Source organism: Vicugna pacos, chromosome X (genome assembly GCF_048564905.1).
Source record: "Vicugna pacos chromosome X, VicPac4, whole genome shotgun sequence".
NCBI classification, from domain to species: domain Eukaryota; kingdom Metazoa; phylum Chordata; class Mammalia; order Artiodactyla; family Camelidae; genus Vicugna; species Vicugna pacos.
This window is the reverse complement of record NC_133023.1, coordinates 50,321,096-50,338,022: the sequence shown is the minus strand read 5'-3', so window position 1 is coordinate 50,338,022 and position 16,927 is coordinate 50,321,096. Positions and strand designations below refer to the sequence as shown.

At 38.4% G+C, this 16,927-nt stretch overlaps 1 protein-coding gene across 1 annotated transcript in view; it reads right to left on the bottom strand.

Annotated features, from left to right (window-relative positions):
- The window catches only part of HEPH (hephaestin), an 87,737-nt gene extending 71,588 nt beyond the window's left edge, over positions 1 to 16,149 (bottom strand). The window contains exons 1-8 of the mRNA XM_015252233.3: positions 15,924 to 16,149; positions 9,400 to 9,605; positions 7,498 to 7,742; positions 6,295 to 6,507; positions 5,425 to 5,607; positions 4,050 to 4,304; positions 1,604 to 1,772; positions 289 to 425 (exon numbers count right to left, since the gene is read on the bottom strand). Of these exons, the coding sequence (XP_015107719.1) occupies positions 289 to 425; positions 1,604 to 1,772; positions 4,050 to 4,304; positions 5,425 to 5,607; positions 6,295 to 6,507; positions 7,498 to 7,742; positions 9,400 to 9,605; positions 15,924 to 15,953 (1,438 nt within the window). The 5' untranslated portion in view covers positions 15,954 to 16,149. The remainder of the gene's footprint in view (positions 1 to 288; positions 426 to 1,603; positions 1,773 to 4,049; positions 4,305 to 5,424; positions 5,608 to 6,294; positions 6,508 to 7,497; positions 7,743 to 9,399; positions 9,606 to 15,923) is intronic.
- Between the last annotated feature and the right edge of the window lie 778 nt (positions 16,150 to 16,927).

Genomic DNA, 16,927 nt, shown 5'->3' with positions numbered 1-16,927 from the left:
TAAATATAAGAAATGTTATATACTCTATTACCATTTTGGATATTCAAGATGAACAAAAAAATCCAAACCTCTGATAAGTCCTGCATAAAATAACAGTATTTTTAACTTAGTGTTTTTCATATATATACAGACCCAAAACCCTTTTCACAAAACACTCATCTCTTGGGACTCATTTAGGGAAATGCTGGTCTCAAGTGTGCCCCTGAGCTGCTCACAGGCTCCAGTTTCTAAAGCCTCCCCAGTTTTCTGGCTCTATTCAATTAAATTCACAAGTTAAGGATTCCTCACCCAGTATTCCAAGATGCTTCTCTTCCTCCACTTGCACTCTTTCCTGGAATGTCTCATCTTGGAAGGCCTCATATCGAACTTTCCAGTAAGTACCTCCAATTCGGTTAGAGCTCTTCTCGAAGAATCTATGTGAGCCACTAGCATATAAGAAGGCAAACTTCACATGATTTATCCACGTATAAATAGACTCCCATCTCACCCTTGTTCTCATCAAGTTGTAGGTTTTGTGGTTATGAAGGATCTCAGAGATCATACAGGTTAACTTCCACCTAGAGAAGGTATCTCCTCTGGTGACACCACTAATCAGTGATATACAGCTTCTGTTTGAACCTTTTGAAAGTCAGGGGACTAATTCTCAGAGAATACAATTCCTCTTACTGTTGGATATTTTTAATTGTTGGAGATCTTTACGTTAGGTTGGAATCTTGCTTGCAAGTTCCAGACACTGGGACAAGTTCTATTCTCCAGAGTTAAGTAGTCTTACCTCTGTTCTCAATCATCCTCAGGTACTCAAGATTCTTTCTCCCCTTAATCACTAATATCCTTTATTCAAAAATGAAAGCCCACTAACTTAGCAAGACCAGTTGCAGATTCTAAAAGTCATGCTGAGACCCAAGTGCCTACTTTCCTATGTTTTCTGCAGATCAGTTATAGTATTTCCTACTGGAAGAATGAACATGATGGATATCCAAGAATTTTTCCCCATAAACTCTCTTAGCCATCTATCAGATGCCTCTTTTGGAAAGACCTGGAATCACTGATAGCCCAGTGAGTCAGCATAACATAAGGCCTAGCAACTTATTAGGGCACTAACTTTCTGCTCTAACTTGCCCACATCTGAATCATGGATGATGCATAAGAATTTGGAGAAATTCCTCCAAAAAGATGGTCATGGAATGGCCACAAGGCACTTTGCCTCCCCTCTTCCTATACTTCTCCAAGTGCATTTTATACTTCAGCTTAAATGTCTCCTTCAGACTATGGTAAAGAAAGGAAGGAGCAAGGAGGTAAATAATAGGTAAACTAAAGAAGAGTTTGAGAATTTCCATTTCAACTGATCTGGTCCCAACTGTGCCTTCTTTTCTGCTTGGACCTTTTGCTGGGGATATGACATAACCGTATGAAAAGCTTTATTGCTTGCTCCCCAAGAGCAACTCTTCTGGGGGCCACAGGAATTTATCTAACAGTTATGTCATGTAGCTCCAGACAGACAATGATTGTGACCCCCTATGTGAAATGAGAGATTTCTGAAGAGGAGTAATAGGTGTTTGTGGCTGGGCCCAGGGGTAGGGAGAGGGAGCCCAATGTCTCTTACCTGCCTGGCTCCCTCAAATTCTTCCCAGTACTCCCATCATGACCCATTGGGCCATAGTCCCATTGAATCTCATGGGCCTCAATGAAGTACTGCCGGACTTTTCCTGTGAGTAGGTTCAGGGGAGGTGCCGTGGAGCAAGACTTGACCTTGTAGAGTGCTTGCATGCCATCTGGAAGAAGAACATCATGGCTGGCTCCATTCCACTCAATATGTATTTCCTCCAGATGACTCACCTCTCTCTTTCTCTTAATGTTTCCCCCTCCTGTCTTCTAAAAGCTCTTTACCCCTTCTTCTAAATGGGCCAGTTTTTCTCATTCCTCAAGAATCTGGCTGGGAGAGAGGGAGCCCAAGTGGGAATTTAAGTATCTCTACCTGCTCACCACCACTGACTCATTTACATTTCCTCACTCTTTCCTCCACAAAATGCATACACTTTATATATTTACATTATTATATACAAATATATATATATATTATATACCACTTTAAATATATATTATATATATTTAAAATATATAATTTATAATTATGTAAATTAGATATAAATTATATAATTATATCATTAAATATATAAACATTATATACTGATATATATAATATTTGTATATATATTACATAACCAGAGTTTAAGTCCAAGTCTTATCACTACCTGTAGGACCTTAGGCAAGTCACTTACTAAATCTGAGCCTTAACCCCTGATTTGTAAATGGTGAGAAGAGGGAAATCTACCACACTAGGCTGGGTGGAGCATCAAATTTAAAAAAGAGGAGTAATTTAATTGTAAATTGAGCAGCTCCCAAAATAATAGAACACCTTGTACACATGCAGATAAATTTCCACACTTGCAAATGTCAGGAAAATGTAGATTCTAAGTAGTGTTTTCAAATGTGGAAGATGTTATATTGAGGCATAGTGGTAATGGAAGATACCGCCTTATATTTGCTTTGATATCTATAGAGGTCGTTCAGGTACATTATATCATTTGAGTCTCACAATATCTCAAGGAGAATTGAAATTTGAAATTAGAAAGCTGAGGTATTAAGAAGGAGGAAGTAAGGACATTTGCTTTTATTGAATGTGTATTATATGCCAGGCCCTGTGTCAGATGACTTATGTATGTTATCTTCTTCAATCCTCATAACTAGCCTGTGAAACAGACTTTTAATGTCTGCTTTTACCAATGAAGGAAACTAAGGTTCAGAGAGGTTAAATAACTTGCCTAAGATTGCACAGCTAGTCAGCAATAAGGATTTAAGTACCTATCTACTAAATGCAAATTTGAGTACCCATTTTCTTCTCTTTGTATCCACTATCTTGGTCCCATCATTTTCCTAGTCTCGAAGATTCAAAATTCCATTATGTCTCTGAAACCGCATTACAACTTTATAAGGTAGGAATCATTATTTAAACCTCAGATGAGGAAACATAGACTCAGAACAGTTATATGACTTACCAAAGTTAACTAACTGGTGGAACCAGGTTTTGAATCCAGGCATGCCTGGTTTTAAGGCTCATCCTTGCTCTACTATCACACAGCATCTCTAACCTCCAACTATATTCATATTCCCGTACCCAGTTACCTTTGGGACTGAGGGCAGACCCTGGATGACAGAACATGAATAACTGACCCTTATTGGGTCAAACCTACCATTCCAGTCTCATTATCCCACCAGTCTATAACTCCTCACCTACTCAAATCCACTTTCATATACTCATATATCACTTTCCTGACACTCACCTAATTTACATCAAATAATTCTAAAAAGTGAGAGCTGAAGAGGATCTTAGAAACTATTTAGACAAAGTCCCCCATTTTATATATATGGCAAATGAAGCCCAGAAATGCAAAGGAAAATTTCCAAAGTATTGCAGTGATTTTTTTCAGAGCTGAGACAACTTAAACCTTCTAAACCTTTCTACTCTTTCCATTGCCTCATACTCTCCTCCTTATCTCTGATGCTCCTCAGTGTACTGTGCCATCACTTCAATCATTCTCCTTCTGAAAACCAAACCTTCTACACCTATTGCTGTTGGGTTCCAACTTGTGTGATTACTTGCCCACAATATTCCATGATCTCTTGCAGAATCCTTACTCTTTTTTAACTAATTTCTCCTTCACTCCCTGTCTCTCTGTTCAATCAGCAACAAATATTATCAGGTCTTAATTCCTTAGAATTCTGAGCAAAAAAAAAGGCACCTTAAAATTCCACTCATCCATTCCTACACTATCTTACATTAGAGAAGGGGAAGATGAAACCCAGAGAGGTGTGCCCAGGGCACCCTGTAATTTAATAGCTAAGCCAGGAAAGAATCTTTTTCCCAGAATTCTAGACTAGTGTTTTATCATTTATACCCAACTGTCTCACCTGAAAGACTAATTTTATGGCCCCAGGCTCCTGATAAACATTACTCTTATACTTGAAGGATCAGAGATGCTAGATCTCACCTTGCAAGTGACTATTCACTTGACAGCTAATTAACCAGGTGCCAGGTTCCTGAGGTACCATTTCAGTAGTCACAAAGGTGGCTGGAAAGATGTGAGCCACATCAGTTCGGTGACCTCGAATGGTCAGCATCTGTCCATGGAAGAAAGCTGTGTGGACATCTACCTCATTGCCCATGCCAAATAAGTGCAAGGCCACATGCTTCTGTGCACACATGCTTAGCTCTGGTAAGTTTCCAAAGACAAAGCCATTGATTGCTGAAAAAGAACACCCAAAGAAAATATCAGAGTTAGGAAAGGACAACCCAATGAGAGAAGCCTTATCATTTGATAATGATAATAGATAACATTTAGATGAGGTTTTAAAGAGCATACTGGATGACCATATGCATTATCTCATTTAAATCTCATAAACAGCTTTCAGAAATAGGCAGGTATTGTTGGTCTTATGTAAAAAAAAAAGAAAAAAGAAAAAAGAAAAAAGAAAATCAAGGCTCAGAAAGGCAAAGTTACTTCTCTCCCAAGGCCACAGAGCTATTAAGTGGTAAAGCCAAGATTTCAACCCCACAACCTGAGGAAGCTTTCTAAGAAATGGAGTTTATTTCACAAATTGTTCTTTCCTTCTAGGTCAATTTCCTTCTGAAATTTCCACAGGACTGTTGTCAAGTTAGCTGACTAATTATCACGGTTATTACAAGCAATTGGTATAAAACCCAAGAGAAATTTGAGCTGTCAAAGCAATCCTTTGCCTCTTCCCTCTGAGTTTTCACCTCCCCTTGGGACTCTGATTTTAAGCCTACCTCTGTCACCAAGGACAGGTAAATCACTCCTATAATTAACAAAAGCCAAGTCAACTTGTTTCCATTTCTAAAATCAGTACTCTATCCATGCCTCAGGGCTTTTGTGCCTTTAGTTTGTTTTAAATTTAATTAAGATGATAAATTCCCTTATGGAAAACCATTTTTTTCTCCACAAAGTGGGTAATTTTTTCCAGATTGCATCTTTTGAGAACAATGAATGATTAACTAATTATATTGGCAGGCAACCCTCACCAAGGTGACGGAGCACATGGTGCATGACTTTGGTGTCAACAGCCTGAGCCATTCCACTTTAGGAGGCAGTGTATCTGGTGGCAAGAGCACTGTCTATGCAGTCAGATAAATCAGGGTTGGAATTTTAGCTGTGCTATTTATTTTCTGTATAATACTGGAGGTTCAGTTTCCTCCTGAGTAAAACAGTGAAAAGCTGCCTACTACTACTGGTCCTTGTGAGGATTAAAAAGGACCAGATGTGTGAAAGCACCCACTAAACACTAGGCCCAGTGGAGACCCTCCATCAGTGTTCACCATCATGGTATGGCCACCTCTTTCCACCTCACCATGCATCTTATTGCTCTCCTGAAAGGCTTCATCTTCTTTGTCTACTGAGGCAGGGTCTGAGCAGTAGGTGGCAATGTTCTCATCAATATGCCAGCTAAGGTTCTCATCTACCACACTAAAGAGCAGGAAGAAATCTTTGTCCACGTCTTGCCGCCGAGGAGGGGAGTTCCCATCCAGGGTTCCTAGGGCAAGTAAGAAATATACCCATAAGAACTTTCTTCTTTAGCAACAGTAAGCTGCAAGGGATACTCATAAGAAAAGAATAGAAAGATAGGGGCCTTAAGGGTCTGTCAGAAAAGTTAGATAGAGCCTTCTGCTGCTAATTTCTATTTCAAAACTTCCCAGATAAAACCACCAATTCAGTTGAGCCTTGGGCTTGAAGGCAGGGTGTATAGGATCTAGAAAAAGTCCCTTCCACTATGCCTGGCTATGTCTTCAACCCAGGGCTCTAATCTGACCATACTTAATCAAAATACCCAGGTCTTCAGGTCTGATTATACCTTAAACATACCCTATTTCCAACCAAATTCACAATTCTCTCCAAATCCTGATGGCTTTCAATCCTATCCACATAAGCTGTTAACACATGCTTTACTTTTATGTGACTTGACTTCCATCATTACTAATCAAGTTTTTCAAATGAAATAAGAAGAGAAAAAAGAAAGTAGCAACGTGTTTTTTGGTAACATTTTTGTTTTTTGTTTATTTTTAGAAACAAATATGTGATGAAATAGAAAAAAATAGTTAAAATGGTTTTTGGCAGGATTTATGCCTCAGGCTGCTGCTCAATATGTAGGTAACTCAACTATATCACTGCTTCCCCTAGAAACTTCAAACTGTATCTCAGAGCTCACACTTAGGGTCTATACCTCTTTTACAGGTTATAAGGGGTCCAATGAGGCCAGTAGCAATGTCTCGTGGAGCATCTACATGAGAATGGTAGATCCAGGTGAGGCATGCTGGGTCAGCTTCAGTGGGTGCATGACCTTCTGGAATGGTCCAGTTGTAGATGTGACTGCCTCCCGGGGGAACAGAGTCATCAGTTTTCAGCCAACCAGAGGAACCATCTGGGTATAAGGAGCCTAGAAAATAAAATTGCACATGCCCAGTCCCAGAGTGAGTCAAAGGGAGCCTGGCAGATATAGAAACCTAGAGAAGGTTGAAATATGGGACACCTAGTTCTAGTCTTATGGAGGGTAGAGTTCTAAAGTCCAGCATAGTGTTGCTCACAACCTGAGGAGGGCACAGATCCAGGTAATTCAGGTAGCCAAAGAACCCTAGATCTCACATCAACAGTGGGTGGAGAGGTGACAGCCCTTGGGGAAGGAACTATGGCCATGGAAAGTGCTGCACAGCCTAATCTAGTAGTGCCCTGGTGCAAAGCCAATGACATGGAGGCAAGAGAGAACACAGAATTTCCTTCATTCAAACATCACTTTGGAAAACAAACAGCAGACAATCACAGAATTTCAGTCTAAAGGCAACTTAATGATAAGTTGGTCTACTTCCCATTTTATGGAAGAGGAAAAATAACTTACCCAAGGTCATACAGTGAGTTAGCAGCCAAGTTAGGGCATTCTGACTTCCCTCTCTATTCCACTCATTCATTTTTGTGTCAGTATTATAGGCCATTGGGCCTGGGATAGTGGGAGATATAGATGAGTAACACAAACTCCCTCTTAAGAAAAATAAATGGATCTTTTGGAAGACTGTGGCATTAGAATAATGCTCCCTTACTTTCAGAACAAACTCATCTCTTTTCAAAGGACAACTATTTTAGGGAAATGTTATTCAAGTAATTATTTGTGATAAAAGGAGAATTGAATCTCTACATTCTTAATGAAGAATCTGAGGTCCAGAGAGGGGCAGTGGCTTGTGCAAAGTCACACAGCGTATGAATAGCAGAATTGATAACAGTATCCAGCCATGTTTTCTCTGAGGACAGTCCATGACACCTCAGATCAATAAGGAAGAAAAGACTATCTTCGTTCCCAGCTCTTCTCTCTCAGGTGGCAGTAATGGAAAAGGGATATTTGTTGTGGGCAGGAAAAAGAAAGGGTAAGCTGATTTACCTTCTGAGTCCTTCTCATAGAAAACACCATGGGGGTGTATGGTGTAGGGACGAGTGGCAAAATTCTTCAGGTGAATAAGGATGACATCTCCCACCTCAGCCTGCAACACTGGCCCCAGGAAGCCCAACCAGGCCGGCTGAAACATTTCATCCATGTATGAGCTATCCATATACTCCTTGTAGATGGTCTTCTTGTAGCTGCTCCCTATTCGGTTCTTGTCAGACTTTAGGAAGCTGGAAGCTACTCTGGGAAGGAAGGAAAGAGAGTCACAATTATGCCTTTTTTTTCCAGAAGAGGCTGACTAAAAAGTCAGAGCTCACACTTAGGGCCTATACCTCTTACAGGTGTCCAATGAGGCCAGTATCAATGTTTGTTGCCCTATCTTTGTTTAGGGCAAAACAAGAGGAAGTGGGGTTGTACTAGTCAAAACATGAAAGCCTTAGGTTAGAATCTAATTGTGAGAAGTATTAAGTTAAAGCATATGCATGTATTTGTATTTCAGCACTTTTAACCTACAAAATGGCAATTTCATGCAGAACAGCCTAATATATGGTAATGGGGAGGCAATAACTATGGACTGACTCTTTAAGTCATTCACTCCCTATCCGTGTGCCCTGACTTAGTGTTGTCCTGCTATATACGGGAAGTCTTACAGCATAGTGGTTAAGATCACAAATGTGGAGCCAGGAAGTTTCAATTAAATGTCATTGTTGCCATTTCCAAATCTGTGGGACTTTGAGCAAGTTACTTAATTTCTCTGTGCATAGTTTCCCCATCTGTAAAATGGAGATAATCAGAGTACCAATTTCAGACAGTTGTTACTGGTGACTTAAGTAATCAAAATATCTAAGAATTTAGAAAAGCATCTGGAAAACAGTAAAAGCTTAACAAATGTTAACTGTTGATTCAAAGTATTGGGGATAGGGGATAACACAGTTATCTGTTAAAGACACTTTTAACACAAAGACCCTGTGGCTCCAAAACTAAATAAGCTGAAAGATACTTTGTCAAAAAAGACAGCTGATTTTCCTACTCTAATTCTTCCTAGAGAGATCTGAGATGTTACAATCAACTTTGGAATACTCTGAGATTTTGAAGAAACAAAGCAATTCATGATCACAAAAGATTTTTAAAATATATTCATTTGAATTTTTTTCTCAATAGATATTTGTGGAACACCTGCAAAGCTCTAAGATTAAGAAAAGTTAATCCTGTGGGATCTTTGAGAGGCAGAATGGTGAGAAGAGTATAAGCTTTGCATCCACATTACCCAGGTTTGAATCCTAGCTCTTCCGTGTACTAGCTGTGGAACTTGGGTAAGTCACTTGATCTCTCTGAGCCTCAATTTTCTCACCTACAAGAATACACATACTCTCCTTTTAGAGTTTTTGTAAGAATCAGGTTAGACAAAGTATGTAACTTCCTAGTATGGTGCCTGTCACAAAGTGTTACATAAGTGATAGCTACTACTATTCTTTCCTTGATTCTAAGGTTGATATTATATTTTTACAACTTCACATATCTCAAGTCAGTTTAGTTCCACTGAACATGGCAACATACCTACAATATACACATCTTACAAACACTGTATATATTTCAAGTTTCTTGTTTAAAGGCTAAACAGCTATTACTAAAACAGCATTGTGGATATCACCTTAGAATCAAGGCAATATGTAATGACCTTTTGAACACTAAAAATGTTGAGGCATTTCAGTGTGGAAAAGCAGACTCCTCCTGAATCAACTATTGCTCGTCTCAGGAAATGTGTCATTGGAGGTACAACACAGAGATCAGGAGCAGGCTGTAACCACACCCTGGGTAAAGGTCCTCAAGAGCTACCTATTGACCTCAAGGGTGTCCCTCTACAACTCCAGCTGTAATTCCACAAGAGATTAAACTTACATGTCACTGTCCAGAGGCTGGTTCGTGATGACATTTCTTCCCTTTGGAGCATAGTTCCACTGCACGTCCTGGATGCCCAGATAGTAGACTCTAGTGGCCCCATCAGTCAGTTGGGGCCACAAGAGTTGCATTAATAGCAGAGCCCAGAGGAGACGGCTTGATTCCATGGCCCACATTACTCTGGGAAACAGGCAAATGAATAGCTGCTGGTATAGAAGAAAGAGAACAAAGGTGCTTTGCATGTATCTGGAAAATGAAAGAGGCAAGAGCCAGAGTGACTGAGAAAACAAAACCCAGTGAGCCCAGAATCTCTACCTTTCCTGATTCTTTTCAACAAGTGTTCAAGGATTTCTAAACATTGGACTTTAGAGGGCAAAGTTAAAAGTTCACTTGTACTGACAATTATGTATTAGTTCCTTCAGAAGAGAAATCAGGATCCACTTCAGCAGTGTATAAAGAATATACTCTGTTCCAAAAATCAGGAGACAGGCATCAGAAGCCTGATTGAGTCATTGATTCACTTGGTATCTGAATCAAGTCACTGATTCTGCCTGTGTCTCTCTCTGCTTTCATCATTGCCTCTTTCCATCCTCTACTAACTGCATTTAAAGGCAAATGAGAATTCACCAAAAGACATTTACTAGAATGTTCATAGACTAACACTGGAAATAGCCAGCATGTCCATGAACACTGTAATGGATGAGTAAATTGCATTTTATTCATGCAGTGGAATTTTATATAGCAATGATAATAAACAAACTACAACTATATGTGAAAATATGGATGTCTCTCACAAACATAATGCTGCAGAAAGAAACCAGACACAAAATAGTATACACTGTATAACTTCATTTATGTAAAGTACAAAATCAGGCAAAATAATCTATGCTGTTAGAAGCCAGGATAATCTTCGCCCTTGGGGTAAGGATCAGTGACTGCTAAGGGAAGGGGAGAAAGGGTTCTAGGTAACATTCTGTTTCATGATTCATTTACTGGTTACATGAGTGTGTTTAGTCTGTGAAAATACATTGAGCTGTGAACTTAGCACATTTCTCAGAAGAAATGTTCTCTGCTGGTTCTCTGTCAAGCACAAATTCATTTCATGTGACCAATCCTGAGTCAGAGTTAGAATTAAGCCTCTAGCCTCTCACTCCACTACATCAGTCAGGCAGTTAGGCTTCTTAGGGCTGATATGAAGTACTCAATCATACCAGATACAGCCACAGTCAATCCCAGAAACACAGATAATGTAACATAAACAGACATAGATATACAGTTGCATACACTTGGACACATGCAGTCTTATCTAAAAGCAGAGGTGCACAAACTTGCATCCAGACATAGAACCACACTGTCACATAGAGTCTTAGTCACTTTCATCATCATCATCATCATCATTGTCATCATAGCAATATTTATTTTATGATCATGGCATGTCAGGCATTGTTCTAAGTGTTTTACATAGATTAAATCATTCAATCCATACAACAACACTATGAAGCAGATGCCACCATTATCTTCATATTATAGAAGGGGAAACTGCAGAACAGAGGTATAAGATAATCTGTCCAAGCTCACCTAGTTAACAATCAGTAGTATTGGGTTGTAAGCTCAAGGAAGTATAGGTCCAGTATCTGTTTTTTTTTTAATTGAAGTATAGGTGACTTATAATATTATATTAGTTTCAAGTATACATGTTCTTAATCACCATGATATACTACCTTCTACAAAATATACTTGTGCACTTACATGCATATACACAGAGAACATATACAGACATATCTTGTTTTATTGCACTTCACTTTTTTGCACTTTGCACATATTGCACTTTTACAAATTGAAGATTTGTGGCAACCCTGCATTGCCAGATGATGTTTAGCATTTTTTAGCAATAAAGCATTTTAAATTCAATTATGTACATTGTTCTTTCTAGACCTAATGCTATTGCACACTTCATAGACTACATTATAGTGTAAACAGAACTTTTATATGCACTGGGAAACCAAAAAAAAATTGTGTGACTCATTTTACTGTGATATTCACTTTATTGCAGTGATCTGGAACCAAACCTGAAATATCTCCAAGGTATGTTTGTATATGTCAAAGCTGTAGTCATATGTGGGAAAACTCCATACACTCTGAAACATGCAATCACATGTACTTATGATCACTTCTAGAAACAGACACATATATTCACATAAGCAGAGATACATCTAATCAATATCATTCATAATGATGATAATAATGATGATAGGTATCATTCATCAAGAGATTACTACATGCTAAATGTAATGCTCAGCTTTTTATATGAATTATTTCACTAAATTCTCAACCTAAGCACATAATATAGAGACTATTAATCAAAAATAGAAAACCAAACATATGCACAGACTCACATATGGATAGGAAATTCCCAGATATTTACCCTGATTGATAAACAAAACTTCTCACACTCCTCCACACACAGTAGTAGCCCAAATATTAATCCCTAGTCTTTATATGACATTTGGCAGAAAGCCCTTGATAGCTGAAAGAAGAATGCAAGGATTCTTCTTTCTAAAGCTTGGCTTTCTCACTAACCAGCTGTGTAGCTTTGAGTAATACTTAACCACTCTGAATCTGTTTTCTTATCTATAAAATATGTATAATAATATAAGCCTTGGAGGAGTAAGTTAGAAAACTTACATGAAAGAGCCCCAGTACAATTAATTCTTAGAATGTAACAAACAGTAACTGCTCATTTCCTTCTTCCTTCTTCTTGGCTACCATTTGTTAATTGATTCCTCACTGTCTCCCACACATCATATGTTCTGTATTTCTACTCTAAGGACTAACTTAAATCCTCATTGCTCCAGAAAGTTCTCTCTAGCCTCTCTATTTTACTGTCCTCTGAAGGACTACTTACTCTCTATATCATCCAATTGTATTGTCAGACTTTGTATTATTATCTTTCTGTCTCATAAGCTGCCTCATGAACTGTCTTTATTTACCAGATTGGACTATAAACTCCCTGAGGGTGGATGTCACGTCTTAGAAGTCTGTATATTTATTGGCAAATGTGGTGATGGGAGCCTTGTAAGTGTAACATTAACAGCTACGTTAAAGTGACATAAAGCAACATAGACATACATTTTTCCCACCAGGTAACTCTAGTTCAAGTTCATCACTGGTCCAAAGAGTGACCTTAAGCAAGTAACTGCACCTTAGTGAGCCTCAGTTTTCTCATCTACAAAATAAAAATAATAGAGCTGGACAAATAGTGCTTACTCTTTTGGGATCATGGATGTCTGAGAATATTATGAAATGCAAAAACATAGAACTACATAAATGTTTTATATAAAGAGCTCTCAAAGAGTCCTCCTAGCGCTCACATTCACTGATGAAACACAGGTGCAGTCACATGTACCAACATATAGTACCATATATTTTCACACAAACAGCCATGTCCTCAGCAGGGAAAAAGTGCCTTTGATTCAATGAACGTCTGAATGCAACATGCAAACCTCCTTTAAACTTGCTGTTGTGCCTTAAACTTAACTAGAGATAAACTTGTCCCAGGTAAGAGCACCACAACTGGAGAAGCACGTGGTTAACTTGGAAATATTCCCAGAAAAGACTGGTACGGAACTTCAGCATACAGTAAACAAGTATTCAAAGGTGATGATTAATGAACAAAAGGGCTAGACAATAGAACCTGAGGAAAAATACAACTTAGATTTTGCCTAACACTTTCCAATCTACAGTATGTTTTTCACATCTGCTATCTTATTTTATTCTCAAACTCTTATGAGATAAGGATTTTCTTCCCTTTTTTGCATCCAGGTCACAGCTTGGGAATCAGATTACCTAAATTAATCTTGGCTCCACTTTTCTTAGCTATTTTACTTGATAAAGTACTTCACTTCTCTAACCATAGTGTTTTCATCTTTGAAATGGAATTAATACTATTTGCTACATCTCAGAGTAGTTGTGAAAATTAAATGAATTAAGATCTGTAAGTGCATAGAACACAAGTAAGTACTCAAGTGCACAAGTAAGAAATCAAGAAATATTCGTGACTATGATTATTATAGACAAGGAAATATGTTTAGAAATGAAAATTGCCAGGAACACAAAAGTATAACATTTTAGGGATAGCTGCAACACATACACACTCATGAGTTCTTTTATACAGTAACACATACCAAGCATACAGGCACATGTAAATGGCTGAGATTAGATTCTTTGGAAGCAACATTATATAATGGAAAGAACCAAAATTTTTGAATCAGATAAACTGAGGTTTGAGTGCTGTTTTCAGTTGTCTTTGAATGAAATAACATCAAGGACTTAGTAGGTATCTGATAAACATGTTTTCATTCTTTCTAATCACTAACTTCCTTTTTTATTTTCAAAGCTGTATTTGTTGTTGTTATTGTTGTTGTGGTTGTGGCTTTTAATTTAGTTTTACCATATATTATAAAAACAGAAGAAAAGGATAACTCCTTTAGAATTACTTGGATATTTCATGGTGAGATTGAAAAATTTAGACTCTAGAAAAAATAGTTTCTAGTTCTGGATTCACCATTTATTAGTTATATGACATGGAGCAAGTCACCTAGTTTCCTGAGCCTCAGTTTCTTCATCTCTTAAATGGTGATAATCTCTGCTTTGGGCTCCTCATTAGTTTGCTATAAAGATTATATGAGATGAAGGATTTGAAAACTCTGTGCAAATTTTTCACTTAAGCAAGGCTATTTCCTTTCAGCTGAGCCCACAGGAGGAAGTCTTACAGAAAGGCTAGACTATAGAGGAAAAATAAAAGGGAAAGATAAAAGGAGAAATGAAATAAGCAAAATAAGTAAGATGAGCAAGAATCATGGAGGAGAGTAAAAAAAGGACAGAAGAAAGAGGTGCTCAAAGGAGGAAAGAGAGAGACAGAGAGAGATTTCTAGGATTCTTCAAATTAGACATAGTTTATTTTATATACACTGAGACCAGTCAAACCTTACTTTCTTATTATCCCAATGTCACCTGGGCCTGGTCCCCTTCATCCATGACAGTTTGTATCACATTTTCCCCTAGAATTTGCAACTTGTTCCTTTGGTGTGACAATTTTATTTTCTCTCTGAGTTGGAATAGACTGGCTTCTATAGGTTCATACTAGACAAAGGATCACTCACCTGGACACAAGTATGCTGATTAATACTTAAGGTTTTGTCTGTAATCTCAGTAGCCTTCCTAATAGAACCCTCCATCAAGACTGATCTTTCGGCCCTCTAGTTCCTTAAAGCTTTGTGGCTTTTTCTTCACCTTGTGACTCAAAATAGGTCCCAGATGGGGATTTTCTCACCTTCTGTGGGTATGGGAATTTCTTAACTTGGAGGGAAAATGTTGTAAGCCTCAAAAGTTTCCAGATAATACAAGAACAATTTTATATTATTATTTAATCATTATCACAGTATCCTTGCATGTCAGAGTTGGGGAAACTGAGGCCCACAGAAGAAGGGGTTCACCTGAAGACCTGAGAGTTAGTACTAAGGCTCCTGATCCTCTAGCCTGGCAATCATGTCCAATATATCATCACCATACTGTTCCTGGGACAAGTGATTTCACTAAATAGTTGCATTTTTTAAGGAGGATACTTCATTTCCTCACACCCCAGTTGTGGTATCATAGAAAATATACTGATTTAAAATTAGAAGACCTGGATTCAAATCCTGTTTCTTGCCTTTCATAGCTATGTGACTTCAACAAGTCACTTTCACCTATTTGAGCCTCACTTTTTTCATCTAAAACTGAGAGGGATATTTATTTCACACAATTGTTTTGAAGCTCAAACAAAGTAATTGATAGATGAGCCCCTAGCAAAGGACTTCAATAAATGCTCAGTAAAAAGAAAGAATATATTATAGATTTATACATCCATAAAAACCTTTAGAAACTAGCTTTTTTCAGTCCCTTGATGTTACGTATAGAAAATTGAGACCAGAGAGGTGAAGGGGTTTGCTCAAATTCAAGCAGGCAGTTATTTATAAAGCTAGAATCTGAATCTATATTTTCTAAAATATTTCTTCTGTTTTGTCACTAAGTGTGAGAAATAATTCAGATTTTAAACTGATAGCTTAGTTCAGCTATTATTTATTGCCAATCTGGATGTTAAAGTATAAAACTAAGTGATTATTTTTAAGTGCTTGATCTTCCCATTTATGTAGTCCTCAGATATGTCACCTCACAATCCCACAACCTGTGAGACAGAGAATGAGCTCACTATTTAAACAGGAAATTTAACTACTCTCTACAACCCCAGGATCATCTCTGAAACAGTCGAGCGAGTGTGCTCCTGGCCATTTTGGCAAGAGGAACAAAGAAAGCCTATTGTCCACTTTAACTTCCTTGCTCACCCAGGCGTGCTTCCTCCAACTTCTCAGCCACTGACTTTCTCTCCTAGTGGGCCAGGACTCCCCTAAAAGCAGCTGAATAAAGATTTTCACAAAGAAAAGGAGACAAAGTAGGGTTTGGAAAGAGAGGAGAAAAAATCTTACCTTTGCTGGAGAAAACCCTTCCATATTCATGTCAGCAGCCTAGTGATGCTGAACTGCAGACCCCAGCGTGAGTCTGCCAGGCCTGCTCATTCAGTATCCTGGGTTACAGGGCCTTTCTCATAAATTAAATCCTGGTATCCAATTTGGCTGGTGTTACTGGGGAGTGGTGAATGGAGGCAGGGGCATTTCTGGGTGCCCTCTTTTCCAGAAACTAAACTACTGGAATGTCTTGTCCCGGGCCTGGTTTGGTACAAAACCCGGGATGGTTCTTTGACCATATCCGGGCATTTTCCAAATCCCGGTTAGGATCCCAGGAGGAATTACAAGAGGGTGGGCTGCATTCCTGTTATCTCAGCTTGCTAGTTGGTATTTGCTGAGAAGGGGAGGAAATGCACTGTCAGTGTGGCCAATCAGAGCTCACAGAAGGATTCCAATAGCACTATTTATGAAATAGAGCCCTCTGTAAGGGTTACAAGATGTGGTAAGATCCCCCATTCCCACTAAATTTTTCCTTTCTTTCTGTGAAGTACAGTTATCAACACTGCCTGTTATTCTGAGGCCATGTTTGCTTGGTAGTAGAAAAAAATAAAACTGGTAATAAAACAAAGAGCTTTCTACATGTCAGGCTCTATGTTAACCACTTTACATGCATTCTCTCATTTAAGTTTCACAATTATCCTGTGAAATGGATACTCTAATTCTCCTTATTCTACAATTGAAGAAAAACAGGCTCTGAGAGGGAAGGTAACAGTTGAAGATCACACAATTAGGAAGTAAGACAGGGAGGAATTTTACTGGATTTGTCTAGACCTTTAGCATCCACACTACCACATTGTGCTACTTCAGAGGGAAACACAGAGCCCTTTTGCAATGAGGGAAGTGACTTCACAATTATTGAGTGCCTCCTGTCCACAAGTTACTACTAGATTTTTTTAAATGTACATTAACTCTGCCTCTGCCATTTTTAGCAGCTCCTAGAGTGAAACCCCAGGGCTGTATTAATC